Below are 24,704 nucleotides of genomic sequence, written 5' to 3'. Positions count from 1 at the left end.
ATCCCTGTATATTGTGGGATCTTTTATTTCAGCTCATGAAACCAACACTTTACACGTTGTGTTTATATTTTTGTTCAATATAGATTCTATTTCTATGACATGTCCTACTAGTAACTTAGGAACGATACACTCTGTCTGTTTGTCATCATTGCAGGTGTGTGAACTGGCTATGGTGCTGAAGGAAGTGTTGGGTATCATCAGGTGAGTACAGTAGTGCTGCTTAACCCACCTGTTTGTCTGTGTGTCAGCCACACAGGGACTTGTGTTTTTAACTGTCGCCTACTGAATCATCCACTTGGTAGGGCGTATCTATTAATCCTCTTCAGGAAGGACATGACAGAACTGGCTTCTGCTGTCACGGTACAATGACAGGCAGTGGATGAACAACAGGCTACAGAAAGCCAGTAGTTCCTGTTGCATCATGGTTGTGGGCAGGAAGCCAGACATTGCACCCACTTGAGCGAAATAATGACATCACATCACCGTTCACTTAAACTCAGGCTTGTACTCACTCACTCACTCACTCACTCACTCACACGCAAACACACACACACACACACACACACACACACACACACACACACACACACACACACACACACACACACACACACACACACACACACACACACACACACACACACACACACACACACACACACACACACACACACACACACACACACACACACACACACACACGTTAGTTTCCTCTTTTGTTTTCCGTCAAGGTGACGAGTCAGATAATTTAATAGGTGGAAGAATGAGGAAAGGAAAAACATGCTTTTTTTGTACTCGTGCGCGCACACACACACACATACACACACACACACGTGTTTAGAAGCAGACCTGAACTGGGTGCAGTTTTTGGACGTTGCTGTGGATCACAACCTACAGAAGATCAAAGCTCTGATTCAAGGGTCCAGCTAGACGATGAGTGGCAGTGTGGGTACGTGTGTATGAGGTGAATGAAAACAAAGAGGTGTGTGAAGAGGACTGGGGGTCTTTTCTCTGACCCTGAGCTCAATGGACTGGGACTTTGTTGAATGTTACTGAAGTGTGTGTTCTTCCCTCTTGTGTACACACATGCTCTATATCATTTTAACAGCAGATATATTGCATTACTGCAAGACAAATATTTGACAAACAAACATTTTGCTTCATGAGTGCATGAATATTTACAGATTAATTTGGGCTTCATCACTTTTATTTTGTATTTTAGTGGAACATACAGCCAGATGCTTTGTATTTTAGTGGGACATACAGCCAGATGCTTTGTATTTTAGTGGGACATACAGCCAGATGCTTTGTATTTTAGTGGGACATACAGCCAGATGCTTTGTATTTTAGTGGGACATACAGCCAGATGCTTTAGTATTTTAGTGGGACATACAGCCAGATGTTTTGTATTTTAGTGGGACATACAGCCAGATGCTTTGTATTTTGGTGGGACATACAGCCAGATGTTTTGTATTTTAGTGGAACATACAGCCAGATACTAACAGTGGCATAAGCCTGTTTGGAAATCTTTCTTTGAGTGACAGACTTGAATTCTGAAAGAACACCAAGTTAGTCAGGATATTTATACAAGTTATGCATTTGATTTTATTTGACAATTTAAAATGCATTAAGAAGCCACACCAGTCAACAATAGATGTACCACAATTACATAGACTGTTTATACAATAAGATGTACAGTAGGCCTGAACATGTTTCATCTTCATGTGTGACCTACCAGCTCGATTCGGTCTTATGTAGCAAAATATGAAATTGTGTTTTTTACATTGGATAAAAGTAGAGACTCTGAGCTAGAAAATGGTACATCATACACTACAGTTGAGGAACAATGGGAAAGTAATCCTGCGTTAAAAGTTGATAAACTTGCAATGACCCTCCTCAGTACTACTATTGAGGAGCTCTTCTTTGTCTGCACCCATTCAGCATCGTTCACACCCTCTGAAGCCTTAGTCTCACCTATCTCTTTAAGGATTCACATGTGAGGCCATGTACTAAACAACCAAAGATTTCAAGATTAAAGGCTGGTTTATACTACGTGTATCAACAGTTGTCACAGCAATATCATTGGGGAGGCAGGGTAGCCTAGTGGTTAGAGCGTTGGACTAGTAACCAGAAGGGTGCAGGTTCAAACCCCCGAGCTGACAAGGTACAAATCTGTTGTTCTGCCCCTGAACAGACAGTTAACCCACTGTTCCTAGGCTGACATTGAAAATAAGAATTTGTTCTTAACTGACTTGCCTAGTAAAATAAAAAAATTATATTTTCGTCCGACATCTAACTTGTCATTGGTATTATGAAAAAGTATGAACACAAAAACTACAGGCTGCATGAGATCAACAGCCTGGGGGTCAAAAATAGCAGAACTAGAAAATAGCTTACGGTTGTGAGTGTGATGAAATAGAAGCAGGACATTCTACCAGAGAATTTTACAACTTAGACACGGTCCCATTGACCTAACGTTAAATCCTAATATGACTTTGGTGCAGGTCATGTTCTTCACATTACCGTCTCTGGTAAACACATACTATATCAAATAAAACCAACATTTGTCACATGCACAGGATCCAGAAGGTGTAGTGGAATGTTTACTTGAATAGTGGAGTCTAGCTATTTAGCTAAACAATTAACCAGAATCTCAACTCATAACGTTACTACCCTACATGAACCTGCAGGGTAGTAGAAACAACCAGTTTCAATGTTAGCTAGCTAGCTAGCTAACATTAGGCTATAACTACCAATGCAAGTGGTTCTGAGATACGAATTATATTACTACACAGATCATAGCTAACAGTATGCATATAAATTGGTTAATACAGTATAAATTGCAGAACGTATTTCACTTGCAATCAAAGCGAATTTCTGACTAAATTAGGAATGAATAATATCTGAAAATATTCAGTGCCTTCGGAAAGTATTCTAATTCCCCAAAAAAGGAAAAAGCTATTTAATACATATTAGAATATGCCTGTAAAGTAACAACATGTGGAGAAAGTACTGTAGCTAGATAGACTCTCTTACCCAAATACATGAATGAACGCTTCTCCCTCTCTGTCACGGAAGCCATGGTTGCCCTTAGTTTGAAGATATAATCCGGAGACAGGTGTTTTACACAACAGCTTTCTGTGTTTTATCTTTTCGACTTCCTCTGCATATTTGCAATCAAACGGCAGAATTTTCTCCATCTCCTTAGCTATCATACTCTAATTACACCGGGCATTCCACTGATTTCAAAACTCACTCCTCTAGACAGTGGAGAGCAACACATACTGACCAGCTCATGTTATAGACAGAAGCGTGCTACATGGCAGACCAGTCCGAACTCATGTCTCGGCATATCCAGCCATTACATTATCTCAGCCAATCATGGCTAGCGGGAAGGTTCCTGTCTTTTTCAGTGGCTTAACCAACTAGGCTCGTAATTTCACAATTGTATTAGTATTTACAGATGGCAAACACATTTGTTATTAAGGAACATGAAAGTTCATATGTTCCAGAAAGCATTTCAGACCAAAAAAAACCAGATGCTGATAATTTTTTGTTGTTGTTTATGTTCAAATCCCTCTCCGGTGAAGTATTGACACGTGACATATATGACATATTTATACATTTACTCTGACACGTCACGACCCACCATTAACAGGTCAGGGTCGCGACCCATACTTTCAGAAAGGGTGATATAGGATATAACAGGAAAATAAGGTATACATTGGAGAGCCTATTTGAGTTAGAGTTATTCTCACAAGGGCTTTACTAACAACGGCAGTGGGGGGGCAACACTGGTGACGGTTTGATGTACACATTGCAGCTTGCCTTAATGTCCCTGAATTGATCACAGTTGAAGCCGGCCACTAGCTTCTTAGGACCGGGTCTGTATGGAGTGAAGGGCATCTTCACACGTAGTCGATGTCCTTGTTTTAGGAAAGGCATTCTGAGGAGACACGTGAAATAAATTATACCTCAAGGAAGCTTTAGATCTCTAAGCTTCAACACACAAGGTAGTATAAAATATTTCAGATGGAAAATCCCTAAGCTTTAACCACATGAACAGCCCATGAATGCGTGTACTTTCTAGTTTAGCCAAGAGCTAAATAATCTCTTGTGGACGGACTACGTAACATAAATTGTATTGAATCATCTGTCAAAAGACTGTGATGCCATAACTAACAAGGAACCGTAGTTCCGGTGCTTTGGTGTCCTCACTACATATCTGGACATATCAGAATCGGGTGGAGGTGGTGCTGAAAGTGTGTGTGGGGGGTTTCAAGCAATGATTTCAGGCAATGATTTCAAGTTGAAAGTTTTCAGAAGGGTGGCTTGGCTGAGAGTTTCTGTTTCGGGGACTGGTGCCTTCACTAGTATCATTAGTATCTTTGGTGAAACATTTTCCACCAGAACCTAATCAAGCATCTTACACAATTACCTGAGATGTTAGGTCTGGGTTTCTGAGATTAAGAGCTAAATTGTCAACTTGACGAGCAAAGTTCTGGTTTGTAATAAAAACCTGAATCCATCCCACTTGGCAAAAACTGGGTCCACATCCAGGATTCAAATCTGGACACAGTTCACAGGGCACAGACGTCAGTTCAACATCTAGTTCTGATTTACATTTGGTTGAGTTATCAACTAATGTGAATTAGAAATCAACAAAAACGGTTAAAAGTTGACTTTTTGTAAATCCAATCAGTTTTCCATGTTCATTCAACATCATCACATTGATTTTTTGGGGTTGAAATTACATGGAAACAATGTTTATTCAACCAGTTTTTGCACAGTGGGATGGTTTCAGGTTTTATGACAAACTGAAACCTGCTAGTAAGGACATCAGAGAAATGTCAGGGCCTACCTGGCTTCCATTGTTTCAGTCAGCAAGCCACTGCCGGTCACTGTTATGAAGCAGTCTCTTAGACCTTCGGATAGAGGGTTCTCAAACACAACCTCTGCCGTCATGTCACTATACTGCAATTCAGATCCAATGGCCTAAAAGAGAACACACATTCAGATAAAAACAGTTGTTAAGTAGTATATTATATTGGAACTATCACACTGAATAAACCCCATCTCCAGTTTAATGGCTGTTACTGATATTGACGTTGTATTTAATAGATCAACTGTTCAGATGACAATCTAACACTTTAGATTTTCATCTTCACAACACGTTTATTCACAGGGCAACCGTTAATATCCTTGCAAATTGCTATTCTCGCTTGGGGCGGCAGGGTAGCCTAGTGGTTAGAGAGTTGGACTAGGAACCAGAAGGTTGCAAATTCAAACCCCTGAGCTGACAAGGTCGTTCTGCCCCTGAACAGGCAGTTAACCCACTGTTCCTAGGCTGTCATTGAAAATAAGAATTTGTTCTTAACTGACTTGCCTGGTTAAATCAAGGTTAAAAATAAACAAATAAATAAATAGTGTGTTTGCCACCTATAAATTAAAATGGTAACCCAAGAGTATGTAAAAACCATTGGGGCTCGTTCACTAATGGCCCCAATGAATGTCACTCAGAGAAAGTTGAGCTGTTCTAAGTGGGTTATTGGAGTGGCTGAAGGATCTGACAGACTGCGAAATGACAATGTTGGGAATATGCTGTACTCACTTTGATGGTGAGCAAAGGGCTCTCTGGCACAAGGTCTTTCTCTGTGATGTACACTGCCCCACTCTTGTCCTTGTCTGTGACCACAGCCGAAACCTTGATGCTGTTGCTCTCCTGCATTTTCTCACCATACACAGAGAAGGGGATGTGGATGGGTATAGTCAGATCTGCCAACAGAGACAATGCATTTGATTGTCAAGGTATCACAAATGCTAACATTCTGTGGTGTCCTCAGTACAACAGTAGCAACCTTAACATTCTGTATAATCCTCAGTACAACGTTAGCAACCCTAACATTCTGTATAATCCTCAGTACAACGTTAGCAACGTTAACATTCTGTATAATCCTCAGTACCACGTTAGCAACCCTAACATTCTGTATAATCCTCAGTACAACGTTAGCAACCCTAACATTCTGTATCATCCTCAGTACCACATTAGCAACCCTAACATTCTGTATCATCCTCAGTACCACGTTAGCAACCCTAACATTCTGTATCATCCTCAGTACCACGTTAGCAACCCTAACATTCTGTAGCGTCCTCAGTTCAACATTAGCAACCTGATCAGCCATAAGAGTTAATGTCAGTTGATTTGCTACAACACTATGGCAGCTATACATGAGACTTTACAGCTTTGTTAAATTGACCAGTTAAACTCTAACTATATGCACTCCTGAATCACACCAACATCATTGAGACTGATATACACGTCATACCAAGGATGTTGACCAAGAATTATGAGGGTGAATAGCTAAATCCCTCCCTGTGTGCACTATTGTGTTAGTTAAACATTGTAGGCCTACTCATGGAAAGAGTTTGAAACATTTTCACTCTACCTTGGTTGGGAAGGAGCTTCTGTTCTTTCAATTCGGTCTGTATCTGGGAGGATGGGATCCCGTTGTATCTCATGGCCTGAACGTTGACATTGATCACTAGTGTCCGAGTTTCATTGTCATTGCTGTTCAGTACAAGCTCGAGGTCAATGTCTTTGCCGCTGACCGGCTTGGTCAGCTCCACGATCTTCATGGAAACAGCAGGTTTGTCGTCATGGATCCCGTTTGAATCCTCTTCGGGTATATTGACTCTTTTCACAGCTTGATTGTACACATCCCTCTCCTTTTCCGTGCCTGTTTGAAATGCAACATTTTGGATGAGTACCTGGTGACTCAAGCAGTTGCTCTCACTCACCTGGGAGAATTATCGTGACACGTAGACACAGCACCTTTCTGACTCATCTCTTAAAAAAGTACAGAACTTTTTCCCAGACCAACCGTAGATCTCAAATATATAAAATACACTTATACCCTTATGATAGGCATAACCCTTGCAATGCTGCATTATTTCCGAAATCAACTGATAACAGTTCAATCTTGATATAGTCAGACTCTCGGTTCATTCAATACCAACCCTCTGCATGTTTATAGTTGGCTGTGATGTCCACTCTCTTGTCACTGCCCACTGCCTTGGTGCTGATGCTCTGGCCTACGGACACACTGTCCGTGAAGATATTTTTCTTGGAGCCGTCAGCGAACACCATCCAGGTTACACGGTCGGCGTTGACTTCGGCGAAGACAAAGGGCACATCATATTTGAGGTCAACGTGACCCTGCAGTATGGCCTTGACTGGAGCAGGGCCGCAGCAGTAAACACCTGGGGGGGGGGGGAGAGAAAACAACATGAGCGTATTACAGGGAGTTCCCTTCATGTCTCCCAGACCCAGGATACAAACTCAGAACCATCTGCACAATAACACAACATACAATACATACAACCTGTTTTATTATGTAAGATGGCGTGAGATGAGATGGAAGTTGGACCGTACCCGTGCTTTTCTCCTGAGGAGTGGGGTCCACAGCCTGCCAGCCATCGTATAAGGAGCCTGCTGAGAGATCGGGCCGTGTCATCCAGGCTTCCACCCAAACATGGTAGTTCCTGAGCAGAAAAAACAGTCTTCAAAACTTCATGCTATTGGCATCACTCTTCATACTGTAGCCACAATGACCTCACGTTGCACTTACCATACACTGTCGGGGCTCTGTTTGGGTCTGACTCCATAGTCGGAGAAGAAGTCGTCAATTGTCAGGTTTTTGTCGGTGTCGTGGGCCGACTGGAAGTTGGTAACCACTCGACATGGGATTCCCAAACACCTCAGTACTGACATGGAAATACATTTCAGGCATACTGGTTAACTGAAACAGCATGTTCAAAGCATATTTGTTAACTAAAATAAACACATCAAAGGCATTGACACCAGCCTCTCTCCTCTGGTCAGAGGTGAATCGTACACAAATGGTGGGTAATCTTGCCATCCCTCTCAAAAACCAATCACAGCCCTGGGTCTGAGTGCATGCAATAGTCAGTGCTATTTAAATACCATGGTATTGATTGATTGACTAAAATAATAATTGAAGAGAGATTGGACAGTGATAGCCTACCTGTGCACATTACAGCGGCGAACACCCAACACTGGCCATACTTGACTGGATTACCACCATATTTGAGCCACCTCCTTAGTACCTCCACACTGCCGTTCCAGTGAGTGGGGGACATGCCACCATCGTATTGACCATCCCACCGCCCCATCAGGACACCTCTGTCATCGTTAGCGTTGATCTGGGCAAGGAAAAGAATGTTCCAATTAGATTCCAGAACTGTCATTTGGCTGAGTGAATGTGTTTTGGTACAATCTAAAATGTAGTTGCTTTCCTGGATCTAGATTGAGCATATCCTTGGACTAAAAAGCATGTTCAGCATGGAAAGTTATTTTTAGTCCAGGACTAGATTTAATCTGGGTCCGGTAAACCTGTCCTATATGTGTAACAACACCTTAATTACTGGCACTGGACCCATTTATAGTGAACAGGGCCAGATGATGTTCCAGAAATGAACCAATGGATTTTCTTGTGCTGTTCATACAGAACTATGTGCTGATGATGATTTAAAGAATGCCACTGTTACTAGTGGGGTTCACTATTGTTGTCACGGCTGCTAGTGGGGTTCAATAATGTTGTCACGGTTACTCGTGGGGTTCAATAATGAGGTCACTGTTGCAACAATACTGTTGTCACAAGCTAGAATTTCCATCCAATTGGCGACAATATTTTCAGGCGAATATTATAAAATCCTAAAAATAATTTCCCACCAGAGATGTGTTTCTATCAAATTGACTGTTTTTCAGATAAAAGGCTGTGTGTGATGACATTTTGCTAAGCATTATGGGGCAGTATTTTAATTTTTGGATGAAAAACATTCCCGTTTTAAACCTGTTAGGGATGATGCAAATTTTTGCAGCTTTTCGCAGCTTTTTGTTAAAAATCGCGCAACATTTCAACGTCCTGCTACTCATGCCAGGAATATAGTATCTGCATATGATAAGTATGTGTGTATAGAAAACACTCTGAAGTCTCTAAAACTGGTTAAATCATGTCTGTGGCTATAACAGAACGTGTTTAGGAGTAAAAATCCCAGGGAAAACTGTTCACCAAAAACACACAAAAAATATTCATCTGCCAGTCAATGTATTGTCTAAGGCAATAGAAAATAGATGAGGTTCCGTTTACAATGCCTACAGCTTCCACACGATGTCGCCAGTACTGGCATTTCATTGCTGGTTTATCCTTGGTGGGATGACGTATAGGCACTTCCTGTCTTGGGGTGCACTGGAGGAAGTTATGAAAGTGAAAAAATGGACGATGATTTCAAGACTTGCTGCTATCGAATACAGATCGCCCCGTGATCAATTTGATAGATTATTAATGTTTATTAATACCTAAAGTTGGTTTACAAAAGTAGTTTGAAGTGATTTGTAAAAGTTTATAGGCAACTTTTTAAATTTTAAATTATGCTATCAGATAATAGCTTCTCATGCTTTCGCCGAAAAGCATTTTACATATCTAACATGTTGGCTCGATTCACAACGAGTGTAGCTTTAATTGAGTACCTTGCATGTGTGTTTTAATGAAAGTTTGAGTTTTATCGAGTACTACAGGTGGCGCTCTGAAATTTCCGCTGATTTTGGTTCCTGTACAGGGACCACAATCTGCAACAGGTTTTAAACAAGATATTTTGTAAAGAAAAGATGCTCGACTATGCATATAATTGGCAGCTTTGGAAAGAAATCACTCTGACGTTTCCAAAACTGCAAAGATATTGTCTGTGAGTGCCACAGAACTGATGTTACAGGCGAAACCCAGATAAAAATCCAACCAGGAAGTGCCGCATTTTTTTGAAACCGCCTCATGCCAATGACTCCTTATATGGCTGTGAATGAGCTACGAATGAGCTTACGTATTCCCCAAGGTGTCTACAGCATTGTGACGTCTTTTTACCCATTTCCATTGAAGAATAGCCGTAAGGAAGCATATTTAGCAAGTGGTCACATGGTGTCTCCCGCAGAAAATCTTGCGTAAAATACTGAGGTAGCCATTTTTCTAATCGCTTCTTATGAGAAACCAATTGCCTCGACGGATATATTATCGAATATGTATGTTAAAAACACCTTGAGGATGGATCCTAAACAACGTTTGCCGTGTTTCTGTCGATATTATGTAGCTCATTTTGAAAAAAGTTTGGCTTTGTAGTGGTAGCATTTTCCGGTCAATTACTCAGCCAAGCATGATGAACAAACGGGAGCTATTTCGCCTACAAAAATAACATTTTTGGAAGAAAGGAACATTTGCTATCTAACTGGGAGTCTCCTGAGTGAAAACAGCCGAAGTTCTTCAAAGGTAAATTATTTAATTTGGTTGCTTTTCTTATTTTCGTTAAAATGTTGCCTGCTGCCAGCAGAGCCTAGCATAGCATTATGCTATGATAAACTTACACAAATGCTTGTCTAGCGTTGGCTGTAACGTATATTTTGAAAATCTGAGATGACAGAGTGATTAACAAAAGGCTTAGCTTGTGTTTGAATATATTTCATTTGCGATTTTCATGATTAGGAAAAGTTTCTAGGGGTATTTATGTCCGCTGCGTTATGCTAATTCGTTTGAGGCTATGATTACGATCCCGGATCCGGGATGGGTAGATCAGAGAGGTTAAATTCATTGTGACTCGTTTCAAGAAACTAGGTGTATGTTGCACGTCACTACGTCACAGGAGCAGTATTTCAACGTAAACATTTGATCAAAATACGTTTTTTGGCCGAAATGCCTTCTAGAACATGTGAAATTTCATAGTTGGTTTAGCCACACAAGATGTCATTGCGTGATTCCAAGTTTACTTCAATATGATGGTTATTAAATCGATATTTGCGCATAAAAGCATTTCCACCAACATTTCTCTCATAGTTAATTTTGCCTACTCAAAAACATTCCACCTTGTCTAGTGCATTTTGTTTTGTCAACCTTCGTAAAGTTGACTGCCACATTTTCCATCAGCACTTTCATGAAATGTCATAAAATGTTTTATCTGACATGTACTTTACTCGCATATAAAGGTTGGATGGAAACCTGTTTACTGTTACTAGTGGGGTTCAATAATGTTGTCACTGTTACTAGTGTGGGTCAGATCTCCAATCTTACCATGGCACTGACCACCCTACTGACATAGATGGGGTTGCAACGAGCAGAGAAGTCCTTGGCGGGGTCACTCAGACACTTAGGATTCACGTCAAGCAGCTTCAGGCAAATGTCCACTATATCGTCTTCAAACTGGAGAAACAATACATTAGGGCAGGTTAGCTAGCAAGCCTACAACAATTTCTAAAATGTCTTGTCTATACTAACTTACAATTTAGTCATTTAACAGACGCTCTTATCCAGAGCGATTTACAATGTAAGTATTGGTCTCCAGCGGTAATCGAAACCCACAACCCTTGAGTTGCAAGAGCCATGCTTTACCAATGGAACAACACAGGACTCTAGCTAATCATGTAGACTAAGATAACGTGTGACACTTGAGGTCGGTTTCCTGGACAACAGATTAGTCCTGGACTTCTCCAGAGTAAAAATAATTTGGATGGAGATTCTCCCATTGAGTTTGCTTTTTAGTTGAGGAATATATTTAATCTGTATCCAGGAAACAAGCCCTATATGTTATGAGCAGCTAGCTAGTACTTTTCAACGGTACAATACTGCTTTGTTTGTTCTGTGTACCTGTCCGAAGTTCCACGCCATAGAGCTGATGTATTTGTCAGAACCTTTGTACACCAGGCCTTGTTCTCTCATCACATACTCCTGCCTCTCCTCCTCCTCAGGTAGATGCACCCAGTCCTCTACAGCCCGCAACAAAATACAGGCATTTTAAAACATCAATTATAAGAATTTGTTCCACTGACTTGAATGGTTAAATAAAGGATAAATAAAAAATACATTGTTATTTGTTATTATTAAATGAAAGGGTATCTGGACAATGTTTTAATTGCGAGTATCTTTAACATGTTATCATGCTGTTACTGTGTTATGACCACTGTCTCCCATGCTAGAATGTAGAGTTACCAAACTGTGTAACCAGGATGTTACCAGACTGTATTATCAGGATGTTAGCAGGCTGTTACCAGGAAGTGTTACCAGGAAGTGTTACCAAGCTGTGCTACCAAGCTGTACTACCAGGCTGTGCTACCAGGCTATGCTACCAAGCTGTGCTACCAAGCCGTGCTAATAGGCTGTGCTACCGGGCTGTGCTGCAAGGGTATGCTACCAAGCTGTGCTAATAGGTTGTGCTACCAAGCAGTGCTAATAGGCTGTGATACCAGGCTGTGCTACCAGGCTGTGCTACCAAGCTGTGCTAATAGGCTGTGCTATCAATGAACTCATCACATTGTTTCAAAAGCAATGCAACCATTTTGATATTAGAGAACCGCATTCATAACCACAGACTGTCATTCATATAATGTGGCTCTGGATGTTGTGGCCCATTGTTTGTATCTGTGTTCTATTATGTCCCAAAACAGTTATGAGGCGTCTTTCCAACCCATACAGAGACATGGGTTACAACACTCTCTGTAAAGTTAGCCATTTCCAGCTGTTAAACTGATAAGAACATTCAGGAATGCAGCATTTGACACCCTCTGGATACTGTATCAAATAATGACTGTGTGTTACCATGGCTGTGTTGATGCATTCACCACATTTGTTGTCCTTTATGTGATTAAAAATATGAATTTATCACAGTTCTATTTAACATTTTTAGGAATGCTTTATACTTCATTATAATGTATTACATATGCTTTACCATACTCTCAAATCTCGTTCACAGGAAGTGAATTAATTGTCCCAGAATTCCCCATGAGGGATAATGAAGTTGTTTTGAATTGAATTGTCTTTACCTTGGCACCAGGGATTAAACAGCAGAAGGAGCTTTCCCAGACTGCTGCCCACTGAGGTGGTGGCGCTGGTCTTTACAGACAGGCTGTACTCTCCCACTGGGGCATCTGCTGGGCTGGTGATGTCCAGGGTGATTGAACCCGCCGGGAGCCCTGAGCCCTGGTGAACCTTGAACTTCCAGGATGAACGCTTCCAACGGCCTTCAGGTAGCCCGAACACTGACCTGGTCCCCAATGCCTCTGAAGGCTGGGGTCCTGGATGGAGAAGGGAGGATGTTGTGGATTGTTTTCAGTAGGAATTCAATTGACAAACTTTCAGAAACAGTGATGACCTATACACTGGGAGTACAAAGAATTAGGAACACCTTCCTAATATTGAGTTGTCCCCATTTGCCCTCAGAACAGCCTCAATTCGTCGGGGCATGAACACTACATGGTGTCGAAAGCGTTCCTCAGGGATTCTGGTCCATGTTAACGCAAATGCTTCTCACTGTTGTGGATGTCTTTTGGGTGGTGAACCATTCTTGAAACACATGGGAAACTGAGTGTGAAAAACCCAGCAGCATTGCAGTTCTTGACACACTCAAACTGGTGCGCTTGGCACCTACTACCATACCCTGTTCAAAGGCACTTAAATCTATTGTCTTGCCCATTCACCCTCTGAATGGCACACATACACAAACCATGTCTCTGTTGTCTCAAGGCTTAAAAATCCTTCTTTAACCCGTCTCCTCCCTTTCATCTACACAGATTGAAGTGGATTCAATAAGGGATCATAGTGTAGTGGTATTCATGGAAAGAGCAGGTGTTTTATACACTGTGTATTTGTCCAATAAGATTCACATTTTCTGTCAGCGTAACTTTGATGTCAGGAGTACATATACAGTACAAGTGGAGGTATCTTAAATCCTGTCAGTGGTGCAATTCCGTCTTTAGATAGCTGAGTTGGGGTCAATTCTATGTTATCTACAACACATACAAGGATTAGATTTAATATCTTTATTACTGCACGTGTCTGTCTTGTCAAAGGGGACTAACATAGTGCCGGTTTCCCTGCCCTAGCCTAGATTCATCCTTGTGTTTTAGTCCAGGACTAACATCTGGGAAACTAATACAAACAGCACTAATAAATAGCAGAGATAATTAAAGTTATTCTATTTTCTATTCTAACTCACCTGTCTCCACCGTCAGCTCCAGTAAGTCTGTTGTGGATCTGAAGGAGCCATGGAAGTCAAAGGTGACCAGGAAGGACTGGCCTCTCCTGACTATCAGTCTGTTCACTGAGATGTCATTGGTGTTGTGGGCTTTGTTGTTCTTCTCACAGTGGAGCTCTACTTTACCAACGTCTTCAAGAAAGAAAGAAATGTATAAATATATAGATAATATATTTATATTTTTCATTTGAAACTGAATTATCCTTTAGCCAAAATCCATATTTTCAATTTTCCTGATTATTACAACTTTTTTTTCTTCTAGTGTGGTTGTCTGTTTCTGTGTTTGACGTTGTCTTGCCCAATGTTTGTCACATCAACATAGCATAAACAGACTGTCAGTTGGGCTAGTTTAGATCACTCGATAGAGAAAACTCTTGTAGCCTATCACCATACATAAAGCATGTAGTAACTTGACAAGGAATGCCCACACGCAACGCAATATTACTGTCCTTTACTTTCAACCTAATAAAAGGCGCACAGCCATGTACAAACAAACACAGCAAAGTGACACAGCCACATGAATAGTAATCACGCTATACTGCAGGTAAGTACAATAACATATTCTATGTAATTATTTATGTAGTGTCTACACTATAACACTTCTCCCCCTTAATTTCAATCCTCCTGTGAGAAAAGAACATAAGATTAACAAGTAAACCACATCAGTGTTTTCTTTTCAACACTTTAGAACTTCTGCTAATGTTACTGTAAATGTAAACAAACAAAAAATGACAGTCCTTATTTATTTTCAACTAAGTCTGCTGTTCCAACAAACACTAACACCACAAGGCTCTCAGTCTCAACTACAGGTCTTTCAGGAGGCTTGCGACTACACTGTGATCTGCGCTGTACTCCTGGTGTGCCACAAGACACAGGTAAGTCTGGGGTCCCAGTGGAGCTGGGTCTGAGGGCACAGGAGCGGGTTGGGTGTTTGTGAGAGGAAGTCCATCACCCTCTGCAGGAACCACTGAATGCTCTGTTTCTCAAATAGTGTTTCCTGTGGGGTTTCCACTTGTATACTACCACCCGCACTTGTTCCGTCTGAAAACGTGGAATTTTCTTTGTCATAGCGCAGGCAAATGTAGTCCTGGTGTCTGCTTATGACGAGACCATCAGTCAGTTTGACCACGAAGGAGACTGGGACACTCTGACAAAGAATGGTACCTGGCAACCAATATTGGCTGCTTGTGAAGTTACGGATGCAGACCGTGTCATTGGGTTTTAACTTTCTCTCCCTCGCGTGGTGGTCATGTCTCTCTTTTTGTTTCTCCTGCTTCCGTTCCACCCGTGCTTTGATGTCCGGACGCAGTAGATCTTTGACAAGCTCTGAGAACGTCTTGCCTCCAGCAAACATCGCAAACAGGCCCTCCACCCCCGGCAGCGGGTAAGCATCCAGCTTAGAGGCCCTGTTGATGGTTAGGTTGTAGGCCACACATATGCTTGGTTTTTCCTAGCCACTGTGCTTCTACACCTGCATTGCTTGCTATTTGGGGTTTTAGGCTGGGTTTCTGTACATCACTTTGAGATATCAGCTGATGTAAGAAGGGCTATATAAATTAATTTGATTTGATATATGCACCGTGCCATCACTTTTCAGAACGGGAACGATTGGAGCTCACAAGCGGTAAAGCTGAATGGGAGTAATGATGTTTGTTTCCTGCAGCAGCTCCAACTCATCCTCAACTTTCTTTTTCATGGCGTATGGCACTGTCCTGGGCTTGAGAAAGTGGGGCTCGGCCTGAGGATCCACAAACAGCTTAACTGCAGTGCCCTGTAGTGTGCCCAGTTAATCTTTTGAAAATCTCAGGGTACTTTTAAGTGACATCCTCAGTCACTCGTGTGTGTTTTATCTCATCCCAGTTCAGTTTTATTTTGGTGAGCTAGTCACGCACTAGTAAACTAGGCCTTTTACCACCAGGAGTCGTGCTCTCGCTTCCTGGCTGTTGTATGCAATGTCCACCGCCAGAGCCCCAGCAATGGTATGGTCTCCGCGGTGTACATACGCAGTCTGAAACCCTGCTGGTGTGAGGTCAGAAGTCTGTTTTGAGACCCACAATTGTTTGTAGGTCTCCTCACTGATAGCAGAGGCCCCTGTGTCAACCTCCATCCCCATCTGCTTTCCATCTACCTCCACTGTAGCATAGATAGGAACAATGCTCTTCCTTCTCCACTGTGCTCTCTAGGTGGTGCGCTGTGGACTGTGGCTTCATTGCTGTGAACTTGCCCTGCCCAGTCTGCCCACCCTGTGGCTTGCTCCTAGGACCCCTGCTATGTCTGCCCACCCTGTGGCTCCTAGGACGCCTGCTCAGTTTGCCCACCCTGTGGCTCCTAGGACCCCTGCTCAGTCTGCCCACCCTGTGGCTCCTAGGACCCCTGCTCAGTCTGCCCACCCTGTGGCTCCTAGGACCCCTGCTCAGTCTGCCCACCCTGTGGCTCCTAGGACCCCTTCTCAGTCTGCCCACCCTGTGGCTCCTAGGACCCCTTCTCAGTCTGCCCACCCTGTGGCTCCTAGGACCCCTGCTCAGTCTGCCCACCCTGTGGCTCCTTGGACCCCTTCTCAGTCTGCCCACCCTGTGGCTCCTAGGACCCCTGCTCAGTCTGCCCACCCTGTGACTCCTAGGACCCCTGCTCAGTCTGCCCACCCTGTGGCTCCTTGGACCCCTGCTAAGTCTGCCCACCCTGTGGCTCTTAGGACCCCTGCTCAGTCTGCCCACCCTGTGGCTCCTAGGACCCCTGCTCAGTCTGCCCACCCTGTGGCTCCTAGGACCCCTGCTCAGTCTGCCCACCCTGTGGATCCTAGGACCCCTGCAATTATTTTAGCTAAATGTCTCTTTTTGTTGCAATTGTGACAGACCGTATCCTTGAATTTACAGTTGTTTGCATAATGTGTCCTCCTGTGTTCTCCTGAAACATTTCACCGCTGTTCCCCTTTCCCCTGCCACCTCATTTGTCACCTGATGCACTGCACAACTTACGCTGCTGGCCTTTTGAGTACGTTTTACTTTATTAGTGGCCATCTCCATTCCTTGAGATAGTTGCTATGCTCTCTTGAAAGTCAGTGTGGCTTCCCCCAGCAGACTGTATGCTGTCCTCATTAATGCCACAGATTAACCTGTCACGGAGCATGTCCTCTAACATAGCCCTAAACTCACAATGTTCAGAGAGCTCACATAATTCAGCAACAAAGTTAGCAACAGACTGAGCTGTTTTATGAGAATGGCAGTTCAATTTGAACCTCTGGACAATCCCTGAAGGCTTTAGATTGTGGTGAGTCTGAACAAGCTAGCGAGCTGACTGACTACCTCCACTGTTTCTTAGCTAGTTAGCACATTGCCCTGTACATACCGATCAAGTATTACCCTCGTCGCCAAAAATATGTAGTAACTTGACAAGGAATGCCCACACGTAATTCAATATGTTTTTCCTTTGGTAGAGTTGCATTGAACAGGTACAACTCTGGGTGATAACATCAACGGGGAAAGGTCAAGGTCACGGTCAAGGCCAATGCCAATAATAACCATGAACACATGAAGAGTAATCATGCTATACTGCAGGTAAGTACAATAACATATTCCATGTAACTATTTACAAGCCTCTACACTACAACAATGCAGAAACAAATAGGCGGAAGACGATAGACTTAGGAATTAGACTATAATTGAAAATGTTCTCTATGTAAAAGACAGCGTTTTCAGCATCTGAATTTGATCAAAAATCTCGCAACGAGCAGTGTTAGTTGACTTACCAAAACCCATTGAAGCTGTCTCTCACGTGGTTGTGTTGGTAAGTAGATGCAGTTGCTTGTTGTAGTACTGCAGTAGTGTAAGTAATGAAAGGATGCCAGGGCTTTTAAAGGGAGCCCTACCCGTGTCATAAGAATGTCTCAAACATCACACAGAAAAATACACACCCTTTCACTAGAACGGTCTTCCTGGTTCCTCCCCTGTGTGTTGGTAACAAAAGCTACTTTACATTTTTGGGCAAGTGATCATAATCGTCATGCCTTTCAGACCTTAATGTCAGTTGCACAGACTACAGCAGGTGTAAACAGTACAGTAAAATGCTTGCTTGCTTGCAAGCTCTTCCTCAAAGTTGCAGTAATACTATGTCATATAAAATTAATACACACGAGAAATCAAAAAAGGTACACTAGACTGAAGGAAATACACAAGAATATATTGACATGGATAATATATTGACATGGATAATATATCGACAAGTAGAATATATTGACAAGTAGAATATATTGACATGGATAACATATTGAAATGAAGAATATATTGACAAGTAGAATATATTGACAAGTAGAATATATTGACATGGATAATATATTGACATGGATAATATATTGACATGAAGAATATATTGACATGGATAATATATTGACATGGATAATATATTGACATGGATAATATATTGACATGAAGAATATATTGACATGGATAATATATTGACGTGGATAATATATTGACATGGATAATATATTGACATGGATAATATATTGACATGAAGAATATATTGACATGGATAATATATTGACATGGATAATATATTGACATGGATAATATATTGACATGAAGAATATATTGACATGGATAATATATTGACATGGATATATTGACATGGATAATATATTGACATGGATAATATATTGACATGAAGAATATATTGACATGGATAATATATTGACATGGATAATATATTGACATGGATAATATATTGACATGGATAATATATTGACATGGATAATATATTGACATGGATAATATATTGACATGGATAATATATTGACATGGATAATATATTGACAAGTAGAATATATTGACATGGATAATATATTGACATGGATAATATATTGACATGGATAATATATTGACATGGATAATATATTGACATGGATAATATATTGACATGGATAATATATTGACAAGTAGAATATATTGACATGGATAATATATTGACATGGATAATATATTGACAAGTAGAATATATTGACATGGATAATATATTGACATGGATAATATATTGACAAGTAGAATATATTGACATGGATAATATATTGACATGGATAATATATTGACATGGATAATATATTGACAAGTAGAATATATTGACATGGATAATATATTGACAAGTAGAATATATTGACATGGATAATATATTGACATGGATAATATATTGACATGGATAATATATTGACATGGATAATATATTGACAAGTAGAATATATTGACATGGATAATATATTGACATGGATAATATATTGACATGGATAATATATTGACATGGATAATATATTGACATGGATAATATATTGACATGGATAATATATTGACATGGATAATATATTGACATGGATAATATATTGACAAGTAGAATATATTGACATGGATAATATATTGACATGGATAATATATTGACAAGTAGAATATATTGACATGGATAATATATTGACATGGATAATATATTGACAAGTAGAATATATTATTGACATGGATAATATATTGACATGGATAATATATTGACATGGATAATATATTGACAAAGAATATATTGACATGGATAATATATTGACATGGATAATATATTGACATGGATAATATATTGACATGGATAATATATTGACATGGATAATATATTGACATGGATAATATATTGACATGGATAATATATTGACAAGTAGAATATATTGACATGGATAATATATTGACATGGATAATATATTGACAAGTAGAATATATTGACATGGATAATATATTGACATGGATAATATATTGACAAGTAGAATATATTGACATGGATAATATATTGACATGGATAATATATTGACATGGATAATATATTGACAAGTAGAATATATTGACATGGATAATATATTGACAAGTAGAATATATTGACATGGATAATATATTGACATGGATAATATATTGACATGGATAATATATTGACATGGATAATATATTGACAAGTAGAATATATTGACATGGATAATATATTGACATGGATAATATATTGACATGGATAATATATTGACATGGATAATATATTGACATGGATAATATATTGACATGGATAATATATTGACATGGATAATATATTGACAAGTAGAATATATTGACATGGATAATATATTGACATGGATAATATATTGACAAGTAGAATATATTGACATGGATAATATATTGACATGGATAATAATTATAGAATATATTGACATGGATAATATATTGACATGGATAATATATTGACATGGATATTGACATGGATAATATATTGACATGGATAATATATTGACATGGATAATATATTGACATGGATAATATATTGACATGGATAATATATTGACAATAGAATATATTGACATGGATAATATATTGACATGGATAATATATTGACATGAAGAATATATTGACATTTCTATGCAGGGCAAATGATACATCAAATATTAATACGACCATCACTCCCCTGTGTACAGTGCATTTGAAAAGTATTCAGACCCCTTCACTTTTTCCAATTTATTTTACATTAAAGCTTTATTCTAAAATGTATTAAATAGTATTTTTTATCTCATCAATCTACACACAATGTCCCATAATGACAAAGCAAAAAAAGGTTTTCAAAAAAGTATAAATAAATAAAAACTTAAATATCACATTTACATAAGTATTCAGACCTTTTACCCTGTACTTTGTTGAAGCACCTTTGGGAGTGATTACAGCCTCAAGTCTTCTTGGGTATGACGCTACAAGCTTGGCACAGCTGTATTTGGAGAGTATCTCCCATTATTCTCTGCAGATCCTCTTAAAACGTCTTAGGGATCAAATCCCCTTAACAGGATCGATTTGACAACATCCGGTGAAATGGCAGAGCACCAAATTCAAATAAAATTATTAGAAATACTTAACTTTCATACAATCACAAGTGCAGTACACCAAATTGAAGCGTAACTTCTTGTTAATCGAGCCACTGTGTCAGATTTCAAAAAGGCTTTAAAGCGAAAGCAAACCATGCTATTATCTGAGGACAGGACCCCATCAAACAAACACAGACAAGCATATTTCATCCCGCCAGGCGTGACACAAAACTCAGAACTAACGATATAATTCATGCCTTACCTTTGAAGATCTTCTTCTGTTGGCACTCCAATATGTCCCATAAACATCACAAATGGTACTTTTGTTTGATTAATTCCCGTCGTTATATCTCCAAAATGTCCATTTATTTGGAGCATTTGATTCAGAAAAACACCAGTTCCAACTCGCGCAACATGACAATAAAATATCTAATAAGATAGCCTTTTGGCTAACTCCAAGCGGGCTGTCATGTGCCTTTTACTGAGGAATGGTTTCCGTCTGGCAACTCTAGCATAAAGGCCTGATTGGTAGAGTGCTGCAGAACTCTGGAGCTCTGTCAGAGTGACTATCGGGTTCTTGGTCACCTCCCTGACCAAGGCCCTTCTTCCCCGATTGCTCAGTTTGGCCGGGTGGCCAGCTCTAAGAAGAGTCTTGGTGGTTTCAAACCTTTTCCATTTAATAATGATGGAGGCCACTGTTCTTGGGGACCTTCAATGCTGCAGAAATGTTTTGGTACCCTTCCGCAGATCTTTGCCTTGACACAATCCTGTCTCGGCACTCTACGGAACAATTCCTTCAACCTCATAGTTTGGTTTTTGCTCTGACACGCAATGTCAACTGTGGGACCTTATATAGACCGGTGTGTGCCTTTCCAAATAATTTCCAATCAATTGAATTTACCACAGGTGGACTCCAATCAAGTTGAAAAATTGTATCAAGGATGATCAATGGAAACAGGATGCACCTGAGTTAAATTTACAGCCTCATAGCAAAGGGTCTGATTTTTTAAATATTTATTTGCAAAAAATCTAAAAACCTTTTTTCGCTTTGTCTTTATGGGGTATTGTATGTAGATTGATGTGGTGGGAAATGATGGAATCAATTTCAGAATAAGGCTGTAAAGTAACAAAATGTGGAAATGTCGAGGGGCTTCCGAAGGCACTGCTGCGATGGTGCGACAGCAATGCAATCATTTAAGATTTAAAGGTACTTTATTCCCCATTTAACAGTTTTGAACTCCTTTTGAATTGGCTTTTATCATACAGTATTTATATACATTTTTTCTAGTATTTATATATTTGTACAATATTGTTCTGATTTATCTCTCTGGTAAAGGTACTTTAAACATTAAAACTTTAAACATTAAAGGTACTTTGTTCTCATCTCTCTGGTTTCTACTTGTATTCACCAATAAGCAGTGTCACATTCTATCATCCAGGTTGCTCAAGACATCTTATTCCCCATCTCTGACTAATGTGATTACACCTTTTTGCTGCACCTTTTTTTCACTGGTTTATCTTGATTATAAATGTCAGTTCATCTACTTTTCTGCTTCTTGATAATTTCATGAAGGGAGTTTTGCTGCTCGGAACCATTGCGAAAACACTTACTCAACGTCCGACGTAGGAGAGGTAGGCAAACTTCTGACTAAATGAACAAGGGGGAAACATTGTCTGTTAGCAGGCTTTTGTTCCAACCCAACACTAACATATCCGATTCAAATGATCCGACTGCTCATACGATTCAATCCAGATTAGTTAGGAACTGGTGTGTTCGTGCTGGGCTGGAATAAAATCCTGCGTACATGGCTCTCCAGGACCAGGCTCTTGGCCATCTGCCCTGTTCTTGACATGCAGCTCTGGTCACGCATCCCCCATCCACGCCCTCCTTGCCTGGGCCCTCATGGCCGTGTTCTGCCTCACTTCCACCCTGCCCTCCACCCCACGGCTACAGCGCCCCAGGGAGGTGCTGTATCTCTGGGCATGGGCACCCCAGTGCCAGGTACGTAGCTGGGAGTCACGCTCCTGCCAGTGGAAGAGGAAGAGCTGCCGGGTGCTCTTCCTCTGGCCCCAGCGCATGGCGGTTCTCAGAGCTGTCATGCCCTCAGCGGACTGAAACAAGGAGATACTGGCTTGACTTTTGCTTTCTTCAGCCAAATGTTTTCCGTGGCCAAATTAACATGACAGATATTGCCAGCGTACTGGAAAAACTCGGTATCTACAAAAAGTTACATCTTCAGGAATTAAAAATAGTAAATTGTTTAAAATAATCAACCGTTCGACACAGCAGGCATGTGTCCATGGTGGGTCTTTCAGCAAGTCTCGTAAAGAAATGCAGTATTGCTATTAGGTGATGATGGTTTTTAACCTTTATTTAACTAGGCAAGTCAGTTAAGAACAAATTCTTATTTACAATGACGGCCTACCCCGGCCGGTTGTGATACAGCCTGGAATCGAACCAGGGTCTGTAGTAACACCTCTTGCACTGAGATGCAGTGCCTTAGACCGCTGCACCACTCAGAACCTTACTTTTTTTGTTACTATGATCAATAATGACCTGAGACATAGAGAGTCTCTGTGTAGGACTGCTGTAGACTATTCTAGGTTCTTCTTTCAAGCCACATCACCTTGAATACATCCCCAGTAGCTGCAGCGATCACAAGCTCAGACCATCCATCATAAGGCCAGATCATCAGGGTGACAGTAGTTCCAGGGACGATGTCATTACAGTGGATAGTGGTGTCATCACATAGGTCACCTGTTGGTTGGAGAGAGTATACATTAGGTCTGGTCAGAGAAGCACATCATTAGATAATTAGTCTGACTGGAAAACACCCTCAATAAAATGTTCACCATGACGGGCCTGTCACTGCTAGCCTACGTTTGAGATTTATAAGGTCCGTGATTCTAACTTCATTAAACCCATTAAAAATCTATGAATAAATATCTAATCAATTAATCGACAACATCTCCCCATTTCTCATTAACATATGTCAACAGTTAAACCAGCAAATGACGTCAAAGGTATTTATTTTACCATTATCCAGGTAGCATACTCTCTGGAAGTCTGTGGGAATCCCAACCACTAATTCCATGGTGTTTTTTAGCTCTCTGATGCTCATATTGTGGTGGCAGTCGGGCACAACGAACATCTCTCCCGTTTCACGCAGCCTGGCACCAAGACTGAACTTGACTTTCTTCGACAGGTCACGGTAAACTGCACTTTTGGGTCTCGGTACCTGAAGTGAAATCCTCTTCCTTGTGGTGTAAAAATATGCCACTGGATTGCTCATAGAAACGCGCTCAGTAATTTTTGCAGATTAAAAGAGGGTTTAGAATTCTGAAAGAATGAATTAATGAATTCTCTTCAGTTTGGAATGTTGTCTGACTATTACTGTTGCTATGGTGATAGACGTTAGAGTCCCATTGTTGCGCTTTCGGCTCAGGTGCGACAGTAACATACACAGAGTTGAAAAAATGCCTATGTTTTTGACATGAAAGATATTATGTTACTATTGCAATGATGATAAGACCACTGAAATGATTGTTCATTTTTAAAATTCTTGTTGCCAAATACTTTATACACAAACAAAGATTCCAACATTACACATTTTTCTGATTGAATTGAATTATCTTATTAAAATTAAAATGGTTTATTTTTTGTATTATTTTATTTATATTTAGTGTGTTTTTGAGTATTTTCTTGTTAATACCTGTGTTTTGTTTTGTTAGACATGTTTGATGTAGCAATGTAAGTTGATTT

At 40.3% G+C, this 24,704-nt stretch overlaps 2 protein-coding genes across 4 annotated transcripts; both read right to left on the bottom strand.

Moving 5' to 3' along the window:
- Positions 1-1,571: 1,571 nt before the first annotated feature.
- LOC124025907 (protein-glutamine gamma-glutamyltransferase 2-like) lies at positions 1,572-18,006 on the bottom strand. 3 transcript variants are annotated; one of them, XM_046339205.1, is made up of 13 exons: positions 17,834-18,005; positions 14,050-14,220; positions 12,878-13,129; positions 11,706-11,824; positions 11,133-11,261; positions 8,046-8,223; positions 7,629-7,764; positions 7,433-7,542; positions 7,018-7,260; positions 6,447-6,737; positions 5,612-5,775; positions 4,862-4,995; positions 1,572-3,946 (listed from the first exon to the last, which is right to left on the bottom strand). In XM_046339205.1, exons 1-13 carry the CDS (start codon positions 17,841-17,843, stop codon positions 3,769-3,771), a joined length of 2,115 nt encoding a protein of 704 aa, XP_046195161.1. In that variant the 5' UTR covers positions 17,844-18,005; the 3' UTR covers positions 1,572-3,768. The 3 variants fall into 3 exon arrangements, with proteins under 3 accessions (XP_046195161.1, XP_046195162.1, XP_046195163.1); XM_046339206.1 differs by having other exon boundaries at positions 11,157-11,261; XM_046339207.1 differs by lacking the exon at positions 11,133-11,261 and having other exon boundaries at positions 17,834-18,006.
- A 5,091-nt stretch (positions 18,007-23,097) lies between these two features.
- On the bottom strand, positions 23,098-24,324 carry LOC124018506 (ankyrin repeat domain-containing protein 60-like). The gene is made up of 2 exons (XM_046333840.1): positions 23,979-24,324; positions 23,098-23,699 (listed from the first exon to the last, which is right to left on the bottom strand). The coding sequence occupies exons 1-2, from the start codon at positions 24,232-24,234 to the stop codon at positions 23,542-23,544; spliced, it is 414 nt and encodes a 137-aa protein (XP_046189796.1). The 5' UTR covers positions 24,235-24,324; the 3' UTR covers positions 23,098-23,541.
- Positions 24,325-24,704: the final 380 nt, after the last annotated feature.

This window comes from Oncorhynchus gorbuscha, linkage group LG03 (genome assembly GCF_021184085.1).
Source record: "Oncorhynchus gorbuscha isolate QuinsamMale2020 ecotype Even-year linkage group LG03, OgorEven_v1.0, whole genome shotgun sequence".
In the NCBI taxonomy this organism is placed as follows: Eukaryota; Metazoa; Chordata; class Actinopteri; order Salmoniformes; family Salmonidae; genus Oncorhynchus; species Oncorhynchus gorbuscha.
The sequence above is the reverse complement of the archived record's forward strand: the minus strand, read 5'-3'. Positions and strand labels throughout refer to the sequence as shown.